At 40.5% G+C, this 13,215-nt stretch overlaps 1 protein-coding gene across 2 annotated transcripts in view; it reads left to right on the top strand.

The window, feature by feature from the left end:
* The window catches only part of LOC120783052 (chemokine-like protein TAFA-1), a 103,801-nt gene extending 91,103 nt beyond the window's left edge, over window positions 1–12,698 (top strand). The window contains exons 4-6 of one of the 2 annotated variants that reach the window (XR_005706294.1): window positions 4,989–5,113; window positions 6,528–6,619; window positions 11,443–11,467. Coding sequence is in view for 1 of the 2 variants with exons in the window: in XM_040115732.1 (XP_039971666.1) it covers window positions 4,989–5,113; window positions 11,443–11,460 (143 nt within the window). In the remaining variant the exon portion in view is untranslated. Of the gene's footprint in view, window positions 1–4,988; window positions 5,114–6,527; window positions 6,620–11,442 lie in introns of both variants that reach the window. The other variant, XM_040115732.1, reaches the window with a different exon arrangement.
* The last annotated feature ends 517 nt before the right edge of the window (window positions 12,699–13,215 follow it).

Consider the following 13,215-nt stretch of genomic DNA (forward strand, 5'->3'; position numbering starts at 1 on the left):
AGAAAAAAAGTGGAGCTAGATGTTATCTTCTGGGGAGCATCGATCCTTCGCCCCAAACTGTACATTTACCCAACAAATGGCATGAGAATTCAAAGCCTAATTGCTTTCTGCTCCAGATCTTGACTGAGGGCAAACTCCTCTAAGTGACTCACCAGAAAAAAAGCAAACACTACAGCTTACTTGTTTTGCTATGATTAAGTCCACCAAGCACCGTGTGGGTGCTCCTAGTTAAAAAAAAAAACATTAAGTATTCATTGAGCCAAAGACACGTATACACATTTTGACGCAGACAGAAATCAATTCTCTCCCTCATCCGTCAAGGTGTTCAAACATTCTGCTACCTGGCAGGGACGTGTCAGCAAGTTCAATCTATCACAGAGCCCACTCACCAGTGATCTGACAGGTGCACTTGTAAAAGGTCCATCGCTTCATGTTTTTCAATCAATTCAAGTTCCACTCTCGGTTTTTTGTCCATCAAAGCTAAAGACTCCAGCCTGCTACATGGCTAACATCTTGAATCAAAAACTCTTATAGTCCTTGTTTGCTGATTATTCCAAGCCCATCTGTCAACTTTGACAGTGTACAGGAGTTACTTTATGGTAAGATGTGAGGACCATGTTAATTGATGTTGGTGCTTTAAATCACATTGAAGGCTTTAAGCTTAAATGGATTGATCTGAAAATTAATAGTCGACCCAAAACGGGGTTTAGGACAGTGGTCCACAGTAATCCCCCTCCCCCTTCACTCCCTAGCAGACGCAGAGGAAGAGTAAAGTTTGCTGATGTTGAAACAAAGGTTATACCCTCTATGCTGACGATTGCACAGGGAGTAGTTAAAGTAAAACGACTGTTGGAGATAGTGGTCACCAGAGAGTGATGCATGGATCCCAGCCCAGAAATGGCTCTTTTCCAGTGGTCAAGGTCAGAGCCAGATGTCCTGGCCCGGGTACAGCCACAGACATGAAGTGTGTGTGTGTGTGTGTGTGTGTGTGTGTCTTTGCATGAGGTTCAACTCTGTCTGGTTTTTATCCTCGTGGCCATCAGAGCAGACATGTCTTTAACAAAGATTTGTCAAGTTGTTCTGAGATGAGCCTGCTCTCATCCGCATTGACGGACTGAAATAGATTTTTAAGGCAAAATAAAATTTGAGCATGAAGATTTTTAAGATGTATTTCATAGTCACTGCTCATTAAACTTTGACTCTCATTTTAGCACAGGATGGGAAGCTGTCAAGAGTTTAATTAATTAGAGTTGTGCAAAACTGCAGTTCATAAAGATGGTGGGTTACCCACATCATCTGGTCTTTGCTGTGGAATAATTTCAACAATAAGTTGTTGTTTTTTTTACATGATTTGAACACAGGAGTGCAACCCTTTACAATTTCTGAACGATGACATATTTTCTGGCTAACACACTGAAATTTGTCAAGACTCTGGTAATCCATCTTTTATCTTGTGGGCATAATATACAGATAATGAGGAGGTAGTGCTGTCTCTGGTTGGATATTTTATTTTCAAGCTAAAGAGTCATGACGGCTACTGTTGCGCAGCCTCATGACTCCACAGTGTCAACAACATTTATAAAATCTTGGAATCAGGCATCTTTATTTATGTAACACAAGACGTGAACAATGCATCAGCAGAATGACAATTAGTGATGCTGTTTTTCCAAACAAAAGTTAAAATACCTTGTTAAAAATTCTTAGACTTTACATCTGCTCCTTCTCCCTCATTGAAAAATCCCGAATCTAGAATTAATAAATATAATCCTTCATTTCAAAAGTTTAACTACTAGAAACAAGATTTCTCCTACTTCACTGAAAAGTCCATTCTCGATGTATGTGAACTGGAGCTTTCACATTTCCACATCACTCTTGTGTAAGTTGCATATTGAACTCTGCACAGACATCATTCTGCATATTGAACGTTAAAAATCCAAGTGAAGTGACAATAAGCAAAACACATTGAGTGGAGGAGGGCGTTAGTGTAACAACATATGGTAGATCTACCATCCATTGTTAATGTACACGTTCAATGGATTTGATGTCCAATCTCAATAAGTCAACTGTTCAACAAATAAGTGAATGAGGGTCCTTTAACATATGGTTTTCCTTAAGTTTGAAATACAACATAGAGCTTGAGTGAAAAACAGGAATCTCATGGAAACCTTCAATGATGAAGACCTTATAATGAAGCAAAACAGACACACACAAAAAAAAAACATTTACTAAAGGTAATTCAATGTTCTTTTGTTGAAATGATGATTTTTCAGCTAATTTGATCCAACAACACACTGTTAGCACTAACCACTGAGCAACCATGCTGCCCCCTTGAAGTATTGGTTTAAATAAAATTCAGAGACATTAAAACACTACATCATGGAAAATACACTTAGACATATATTATTTGCAACAAAAAAAAACAGTTGGTGTTCTGGCTCTTCCCTAATTCAAGTACAGGAATGTAATACTCGTCATCATAGAAATAAATAGTGGATGCAACAAATAATACATCAAAAGACTTCCTGTGTATAAATTATCCAAGCTTCACATGCACACATTTCAGGGCAAAGAGGCTGAGGTGAATTCAGTTCTGTGAAGTACAGTAAATATCACTGAGATTTCATGCAAAGTAGCTCTCATGTTTCAGCAGCTCGTGCGAGGCAGTGTTTTAATGTCCTGCCTCCTTTCGCTTCCTTTTCTGTCTTTTTCCTGCTTTCTCTCTGGTTACATTTGAAGGACTTGAGTTTATTTTTGCAAGTATTACTTCACCATTTTCAATTTTAAGTAGATTCTGCATTCATATTGTTGAATATAAATCATTTTCAGCTGGTGGTATAATGAAAAACAACTTCCCAGTTCCCCCTCACTCTCTGCAGCAAGAGGAAGAGGCTAAACAGTGGCGGCACATCATCATCCCTCGATAGAACTGATTTAGCACATCTCCTCAAGCCAAGTCATAATTTGGCACTTAACAAGGACTTCCTGCATAGTTATGGTTGTAGCTAAAATGCAGCTGAATGTAAACAGGATTAACAATGTGAAATGCATATTTAGCCCATGGAGGAAGACAGAGGGAGAAAAAGGAAGATAGCAGGAGCACAGTGGATGATGGACCAACATGTGGTAATTAGTGGATAAGGTAAACATCCATGGGGGAAGCCAAAGGGCGGGTTCACAGCTGGTAAGTGGATGCTCTCGTTCTGGCATTCAGTATCCTCAGGGCTCATGGAGGGGTAAAAGTGAAGGATGAAGTCAGGCAATGCAGCAAGTTTTCTGAACAGCAGTGGGGTGTAACTCTGTATCCAGTCTTTTTCTGGAATATATTTGTGTGTGCGTGTGTGTTTGCGTGCGTGCGTGTGTGAGTGCGTGCGTGTGCGTGCATGCATGTGTGTTTTGGTGTGTCTGTGCCCATTCACACAGAACTGTAGCACACTCCGTTCTTTGAGGGACTGCACTTAACCATCTTCTTCCATCAGCTGGAGACGGCATGTTGCTCATACTCACAATTGATTGGTGGTTGGCCTGTAACCTTGGCAACACAGGCTGGAGGGGAAAAAAATATTGCTCCAAAAGGTTCAAAAAATGGGTTTGGAAAATGAAATGATTCTAGTTTAACTCATCGCATTTGACCAATCATTTGACCCTAACATCCTCTTTATGTCAGCATGATAAAAGGAAAGAAGCTCTTTGGAGATTTAAACAGCATATTTTGATAAAAATACTGCATGTTGAAAAAATTTTGTGGGGCCTAAAAGGTGACTTATCGTTTGAAAAATTGCTTTGAACTTTTCACATTTGCTGCCAGAAACTTCACACTCCTCAAACAGAGGAGTGTGAAAAACAAAAAGTTTTTCAAACTTAGTGGTTAATAAATTAATCAGAACTCTACTTTGAAATAATGTTTTTGATATGTGTGCTATGATTGGAATCAAAGAGGTTTCCATTGCAGGACATCCGGATTTCACAAAAGAAAAGAAAAACTATATAAAATTCTATAAAATGCATTTTTCAGCAGTGCTTTTTGTCTCACTTTTATAAATACTGTTACAAGTGACACAGTTGCTAATCTTAAATACAGTGCAACTGAATGTGAGAGAACAGAGCAGCTCGTTTACTGATGTGATAAATTAACCATATGGGCTGTGGTAAATTCATTACAAGAACATACAGTATACTGTAGGGAAACAAAGCTTATTTATTTACGTTCTACCTTCTACCTTCTACTCACTCAAGTTACTCACCTATCCTGAATGGAATTTATTTTTTTTGTATCAGTAACACCTAAAAGATATTTTTAGAACACACACACACACACACATGCACAAAAACACAAGTAGAGAGAGAGAGAAAGAGAGAGAGAGAAATAGAGAGAGAGAAAGAGGGAGGGAGAGCAAAATCTTGATGAGAAGATGAGAACATATTTGTTTTTGTCAGATAGCTAGAGGAAGAATTCAGTCGATGTTAATGAGAGGCAATTAGTTTTGATTAAAAATGAGATTGCTCCCCTACACGCAATGTAGCTATATCAAAACAAAATGATGATTAATTTCTGTTGGTATAAGACATTATTGTCAACAGCAAAAGTACCTGTGCAGCAATGATACAATTGCTCTGAGGCCAAAGAGGAAGAAAAACATTCATTTAGATACAGGGCTGTGTGTTTCTCTGGAGTTTCTCATAATATAGTGTGTGGGAGTGCACATCGACAAGTGTGCCTGGGTAGAATTTGTACACTTTATATATTTACGTGGGAAGCCTCTGCATTTGTTCAGCTTATGTGATGATTCTGCCCACATTTTAAACTCTGGTTACTCCTTGTGTTTTTAATTATATGTTATTATTTATTTTTACTTTTAATGTCCATTTAAGGTTCATATTTAAGACTTAGCATCTGCGTTGTGTGCATGCATACGGGAATGTGTGTGTACACAAGTGTCTGTGTGATAAACCAACCCGCTTTGTTGCGTATCTGTGCTCACCTTCCCCAGCATCCATTGTAATTGGGAAATGGTGGTGTGAGATGGAACCGTGTCTGGAGGGAGAGGAGTGTAAGACTCTGCCTGACAACTCTGGATGGATGTGCTCCTCTGGGAACAAAATCAAGACCACAAGGGTGAGACCTCCTAAAATGCACACACGCACACACACACACACACACACACACACACACACACACACACACACACACACACACCCCTAAGCACAAATGCATCCACCTGCATGCACAGATTGATACTCACAATGCACAGATGCAGAAATATATGTACAATACATGTCTTTTCTGTATGTGCACATTTTAAACCCAGGCATAAACACACCCCCACACATACTTACATGTGCACACCACACCACACTCACAGCATTTTCACACAGTATGTGCCTAAAATGCCAGACAGATTTCACTTTACTATTCAACCTTTCTTCTTAGACTTGAAATGAGGAAGTCACAAGAGATAACAAGAAGCTGTGTTTGAATACTCCGTTTAAATTCATTTACAAAGCTTCTCTGCCAACTGCCTGCTTCATTTTTAATTAATCCTCTGTCACTGAAAAATCAAACATGCACAGTATCAAACCTGTGGGTAACATGGACGTGCACAGGTCACACTGTATCGAGAATACCCTCCGTATAACGATGTGGATTCTGTTCGGTGTAAGCAACCTATCCAAGGGCCCATAGCAGTAAGGAACAAACATAAAGCAGGCAGTAAACAAACAGGTAGGCTCTGCCTCAGGCCACACTCCTCTCATAGATAGAAGTTAATGGCCACTCCGCTTCTGCACTGCCCTTCAGCACTGTAAACTGACTCCCAATGCGGCATGCAAAAATAATGAAAGGAGTTCATTTAATTGACCCCCCCAGACCCCACCCTCCCCACCCCACCCCCACCGCCCACCCCACCCTCACCACCGCTGGTGATCAGCAACCCTCCCAAACACACACACAGACATACACACCCGAATTCTCTTAGTGGTTGGTGACAATGACTTTGAATTGAAGAAGAGACTAATGTGATAGTAGGGAAACAGGGTACAGCCAGTCAAGGTTAGACCACACGGGGCTTCCCAAGGTTGTTCTGCAGATTTATATGCCAGCAGATAGACATAAAGCTTTCCCTGGGCTCTCTCGCAGCCACCACAGGCTTAACATTTTCAGAAAGAGGTTGATCGAATGGGGTTTTTCCAGCCTGTCAACGTAAGGTTTAGTATTTGGTTCAGTTCAAAGAATGCATCTCTAATTCTCCATTCAGTCCTTTGCACAATTTGAAATAAGTAAACTTGAGACGATGATTGTTTTTATATATCGTGGGACAAATTATTTTCTTCATATTCTCTTGAGAAACATTAGTCAGGATTGTACATTTTTGCACACAAATGGAGAAAAAAGCATTAATGCATATTTATGAGTAAAATGGCTTTGGTCTAATTTAATCAAAATCGTAAAAGAAGAGGGCCAAAGGTCAGGCCTGAAGCTGCTTTTCTACCCAATACACACATGTCCTTTTTTCTTGACCCTCTCTTTGCAGAATACCCAGCCATACTCCCCTTTTTAGCTTCTGGAAGCAAAATGCAGAGGATGCATCAACAGAAATTGAGCTGCATTCTTGCTTCTGTAAAGGTTAGTCTTTTTCTCAAGATGTTCTGTGTTTCTGTTCTCCCGTCTCTCTCACCTCACTGTATACGCTGGTGTGTCGGGCAGTAAGAGTGGGACCACCTCATGCTCAATGACTTCTCATTAACTCAAATACTCAGCGCGAAATAATCAAATGTGTGTTTACATGCTGTGCATGATTAGGCAGGCGTGACACAAATACTGAACGCACCACCACCCACTGTAAATATTTATCACCCAGCACAGGCAGCGCACCCAAAAAAAAAGGAAGTTGCTGAATTTTTCATATAAATGGTGACCCAAGTATCACTAAAATGAAGTGTAGATGGGAAAACATGCATATAGTGTAGCAGCGCATTCATTGAGTACTAAAGCAACACACACACAGAGCCAGGTCCACCCCTTAGCCGAACCCTTCTGTCTGTGATCAGTGTGTAATGGCAGGATCAGTCCCTCTTCCTTTCATTGCTTCCTTTGTTCCATGTCCTGTTTTTTCTATCGGCCACTGTGTGGGCTTGATTACAATGCCTTGCACCAGTCTGCCAATCCCATTAGGCACTAATCTGTGACATGCTACTTGCTCCTCTCTGTGTTTGCTCCTAGTTGTGTATGCGCACACATGTTTGATGTGTCTGATATGTATGTGTTTGTGCATGTATGCTCACATGTGTGCACAAGACCCCCCGGGCCGCCCTCTTCCCTTTTTGTTGTGTGGCTTGTTATCAGAGTCCACTTGATATCCTGATCCCCCTCTGAGGGTCTTGTTGAAGCAGCTATCAGCACACAGCATAGCCCACAGGCTAAATGAAAGGCCTTTTATCCTGCACTTTACTCTCTTTTTTTGACCAACATTCCTCATTCACCTGCCTCTCAGGCCAAATTTCCCTATTTGTATTTGTTTCCCCATAAGTCAGCAAGCCTGGAACACAGCATTGTTTTTTTGTTTTTCTTCTGTTTGTTTGTTTTTTGTTCACAGCCATTTTATTTCCTGTAGGTTTTCATTTTGCTCCGAAAAGTGTCAGTGAAGCGCGATGAGGCAGGCACGCACACATGTTCACCCACACACAGACTTCATCACCATCTTTCATAAAAATTGGCATTTAAAGTAAGAAGCCGAGCAAAGCCCCTTGCCTGACACCCATGTTTCTTCTTTTCTTTCTTTATGTCTTTCAGAGAGGGAGCCCTTCATTGCCTGTTCTGTAGCAGCAGACAAGGCAGGCCCTTTTGTTTGTGGAAGTGACAGTGAGAGCGAGGCTGGGGAGCACCTTCCAAAACACTCGCCCACCATAGATCTACATTACCCGCTCCACTAGCTAAATAGATCAATCCATTTCTGCTCCCTCCAAACAATTATACACCTTAAGAGAGACAGGCAGAATGAGAGAGGCTGTAATGAAAACATCTTTTCTCCTACTCGTTCTTTGCTCCTGCTTTTGATGATAGTGAAAAGAATTATGCTCATTTGATAACCTCACTATTAGTCTGTTACAGTGAGTATGAATATGTCGCCAGCATCAAGGCGGGAATGTCATACATACGTAATACAACCCTCATCAGGCATTAAATCAACCTTAATGGCTTTTTTTTAGTAATTTCACACTTCAGCATAACCACTCATTCATGTACAGTAGTTGTTTTAACAGTGTAAGCCTACAGCAGTTCTACTAAGGTGTATGTAATTGCTCAGAGTAGTGGGTGCTTAACATTGCACTCCAGTGAATCAGTTCTTTTACACCGCCATCTTTCACACTTTATAGTGTGTATCAACTCCAACTAGCCCAACATGATTTACTTGCTGTTCAGAAAGCCGCATGTCCCTTATTAAAAGGAGCGGAGGGCACTTCTCAAGCAAAATAACACACTGTGACGAGATGTAGCCCATCTGTGAGGCAGTTTCGGAGCAAAAGTGACCTGCCAGCAGATGCATCACCATCTAATTGTCAAATTGGGGGAATGCACACTGCAGTTGATCAAAATGAGCTCCAAGTGACCATGCCATGTGCCATGCCACATACAGCTGAACTTCACAAAGAAAATCATTTGTTTCACCTCTGTGCTTGACCGCACTTCCCCTCCTCCTTTACTCCTGTATAATGTCATCATGACGACAAACATAAAATCATATACATATGGTAAACAGTGTGTCATTTGGGATAAATAATAAATGACTTTTTGGAAAAGTATGAGACTGAAAGCTGACAGATGGCAGCAAAGAATGCCCAGGTTGTCATCCTCTTGACATTTTTATAAAGGTTTATGGTGGAGGAGTTCATTCCAATTCTACTAATTAATTTATACTCGTTTTCTTTGCTTTATCCATTATCGCTGTCACATTAAATGGATCTTGATGTATTTTGTTGTCTGGAGTCTTCTGTTGTAGAGGGTGCTCTTTAGTGCTGTTTGAAGAGGTTTCTCAGCTGGAATGACTGATTTGTTCAGCACTAAATGAGAAAGGGGAGAAAGGGTAGGTTGTGTTTGCATTAAATTCTTTTGTTAAGGCAATTGCCCTTGGCTTCTTTTACTAACTGAAGTCTGAGTAAATTGCAGTTTAATGCGACCAGCAAATTAGAATGCAGATGGCTTAGTTACCAGCAAAGGTGGGATAGGCAGGAAATCCTTGAACAATCCGCTGCTACCTGCTGCACTGCTCATTTCAAGAGACAGAGGACAAAAAAAGAACAGAGGACACTCTTAGTCTCACAAGCACACACACATGCATGTGGGTTGAAATGACAGAATTTGCATACAACCCCTCTTCTCCCACTAATAAACCTCTGGTGGATTTTGTCTGAGATAGAGAGTGAGCCGTAATGTGTGATCTGTTACTGCTCTTGTTCCGGCAGAGGTCATTCTCTGCTCCAACGTTTTGATATGTCGTCGTACAGTAGGTGATACAGATGCAAATGCCGGACAGATGAGCCCAGAGGATTACTTTGTTTAAGGATCATGAGAGAAAAGAGCAAATCTGTACAGAGAAAGCCGCTGTGACATTACCTGGAGAAGAATTCAACACGTTGAGTTCTGTCATTGTATCTTCAAAAAGGTTTTTCTTTGAAAAAAAATTAGCCAATGGGATTGTTTCTAGTGGAGCTTCCCTTGTTTCAGAAACTTTCCAGCATCAGTGTCCTCAAACAAGATAGAACCAGGAAATTCTCAGCACAATTCCCTGCAAAATCTGTGCAATCCTGCAAATATGTTATTTTAGTAATAGACAATTATAGAAATAGAATATTTAGAATATAATAGAAATTATTAATCTGCATTGAGATCTGGATCAGCATCAAAATACAAATGATATTTTCATTCTTACAAGTAAGTGCATCACTTTAGATCCAAACAGAACTAAAAACATACCCATTTTGATGAAGGGAAAGAGTCAGAGAGGCAAATTGCACTTTATTCCAAAAAATTCTTAAAATAAGTTAATTTTGATTGAAAACTGGCAAAACTATATCACTCTATTCACAGAATTTTTCAAAGAATAGTTTATGACTCTAAAATGAAGTAAATGACTTGCTAGAATCAAGATTTTTTGCAGTGTATCAAATTATTATGTCAAATCCAATGCAGTCAACGAAAAAACATTAATACACTGCAGTGTGTTTTCCATTTTCTTCTCAATGTTGATGTTAAACCCAAATTATAAAGCCAGAGAGTCTCCTGCTTAACTGAGTATTTTCTTAAGAATAATCCCAAAATGACACACAATACAGTAGGTGAGTACAGGTGCACACGACTCTACCCACAGAAAAAAAGCTTAAGGAAATCATTTGGCTTTCTTGCTAGCATGTCCAACATATTGGAGCTCTGAGGCTCTCTGCGAGCTACAGCTCACAGAGTCCCAAGGAAGACCCTACACAATCAAATCCACACACCTGGCTACCACCTGCCATGCCTGCTGGAAATGCCATGGCTGTATTTCTTAGTAGAACAGGATTATGGGATTTCTAATTAGCTCCACAGTGTGCAGGTAACTTCAGATTTCTTCACTGTCAAATCTTGAAGCAGTAAAATAACTGGAAAATGTAATGAAAGCAAGTTAAAGAAATATTCAGACTAATATTTACATGCTTTTGCTGCGTAGATGGTCATAAAAGGACAAATGACTCAACTACTTTAACTAATTGTACACATCATGCACACAGTTTTTATTGAGCTTCAGGTTGAGCAGAATGCTGAAAAGCAGGACATTCAATAGCAGTCTCAAGGTTGCTCCATGTACGATTGAAATGTGTCCAGGTCTGCAACTGAGGCTGAATAAGAGTCCCTGACCAGAGTCACGGAAGAGACAGCTAAGACTCCACAGCAGAGGCCCCAATCCCAATTAGCAAAGTCAAAGCCCTTTTATCAGGTTGGAGGAAAATCCTCAGCTTTGATTAGCTGGCTTTGTATGAAGGTGCAAATGGGGGGGGCAGGCAAGCTGAGGGGGGAAGGGATGTGGCTATAATTGTCTGAGATAAAGTCAAAAATATGCTAGAACGTCAATTTGTGAAGCGGACGTACACAGCACGGACACACATCAGGGTTGTTGTTTTTTTAATGTATAAAGCGCTTTCCTGATATATCCCAGGAAATGTTTAAATGCCAAACACACCTCCATTTTCTGCGTTGTTGCCACTCTTATAAGCTGCCTGCTTATAGTAGAAGCAGGAACCAGGAGGTGAGACGGGGCTGTACAAAGTCTCCACAGTTCAAAAGACTCCCCTTGTTTCTGAAACATGCAAACGGAGCAATTGTTCAGAGTCTAATCCTCGCACACTTGTACGCCTTTGTTCTATCTAAGTGTATCTGTGTTTTCTCTCCTCTCCTCTTCCTCCTCTGTGTTGCAGATTCATCCCAGGACCTAACAGAGAGCTCCCATTGCAGGGCTGCGTACCAGACTCTTCCCTTCATCTACCCTTTCTCTTCCCACCGAACGGACTAAAACTATTACATCCACGGCTACTGACTGGATTACCTGGGACCACAGAGAGGATATCCACCCAGATAAAACAGCTTTGCTCGTGTGGTGCCAAGGATTTGAAACCAGTCTAATCCCCTGTTTGATCAATGAGCCCCATGTTGGTGACTCTCCTCATCCACACAGCTGTGGCCAGTTTCCAACCTACTCTCTCTCTGTTTCCCTCACTCTGTCTCCCCCGCAAAAATTGAAACAGCTTAGCAGGGGTTATTTAGAGGTTGTTAAAACATTATTTTAAGACATTCGCCCCTTCTGCCTGAAGTTAAAAAGGCTGAGGAGCCTACATGGACCTGAACATGAGATCCACAGAACTTACCTTGATGTCCTTTTACTTCTGTGTGGAAGGCATTTGTGTTGGACTCACTACTTTAGCAGGATGGCTATGCTGTGAAGGCACGGAGGAGATTTAGCTGGAAAACACTGGATAATGAAGTAATGAAGAATCTTTGGGAGGCTTTAGGGTCTGCCATCGTGGCCTCACCTTCAAACCCCTTGATGGACATTTGAATTTGACTTCTTTTTGGGGGCATTCCCAATGTAAATTCATGAGCACTTCTTTTCTTTGTATGTAAGATCATTTGTGTATATATACATATACTGTATAAATACATTACAAATATGATGACAGATCCAAGAAGCTGAAAAATATATTTAAGACTCTATTAGGAGCTCCGACTATTAATCAGCCCCTGAATATAATCCAGGGGCTGTTCCCAATACAGTTGTATAGAACTGCTTTGCAGTGTATGCTTGCATTGGAAAAAGCCACAAAGAATCATAAAAAAAAGAATTGGTCACTTTCGTCATTCAGCAATGCTGTTGGTTAAGCAAGAAAATGCTCGTAGTTTCTGTAAAGATGAGGAAAACACTGTATAGAACTGCCTCACAAAAGAAAGCAGCGCTAACACCAACCCCTGAGCTTTCCACTCAGATACAGTAGGGACGTGGAACAGCATCAGAAAAACTTGGACCATAATCGGACAGTTAGTGTCTGCTTCTGCTGTGCAGAGTGGTCACGGACGACTGCTTGACTGTGTTTGTCGTGTAGATCTCACTCTCACACACCCGAGAGAGATGATTTATTCAAAATGACAGTGAGAAAGTGTTAGTCACAATGGAGAAACATGCAGTTATCCCCCAGTAGATATAAGTACATTACAGGACAGCCTTATGAGAAATAAAAATGGTTTTCTATACTGATATGCTGTTTCCCATTCCTTCATATGGTAACTGATATTTTGAAAAATGTTCCTCTTTTGACTATTTGATATGTTGTAATATGTGGGTGCTAGATCTTGTCAAGACTTTCATTTACATGATATGTTAACATTGTGAACAGAGTTTTTGCTTGAGTAAACAAGCAATCAACAACAGCACAAGCCAAGTATGAAAATGACTTAGGGGCAGTCAACACTCACATGCAGTAAACACACAAACAAATCTGTGATGCTTCATTTATACAATTCCCTTGGTGGCAGAGTGGATTTATCATAAAAGCACATTCAATTCATTCATTCAATTAGAATAAAGATTTCCAATATTGTGCCAGACAAAATTCCAGATGATTTTCAATATCAGCCTCCTCTCACGGCTGATATGAGATTTGCTTCTTTTCCCAGTGGACGCACTAGTGTACATTCAT

Source organism: Xiphias gladius, chromosome 21, assembly GCF_016859285.1.
Source record: "Xiphias gladius isolate SHS-SW01 ecotype Sanya breed wild chromosome 21, ASM1685928v1, whole genome shotgun sequence".
Classification (NCBI taxonomy): domain Eukaryota; kingdom Metazoa; phylum Chordata; class Actinopteri; order Istiophoriformes; family Xiphiidae; genus Xiphias; species Xiphias gladius.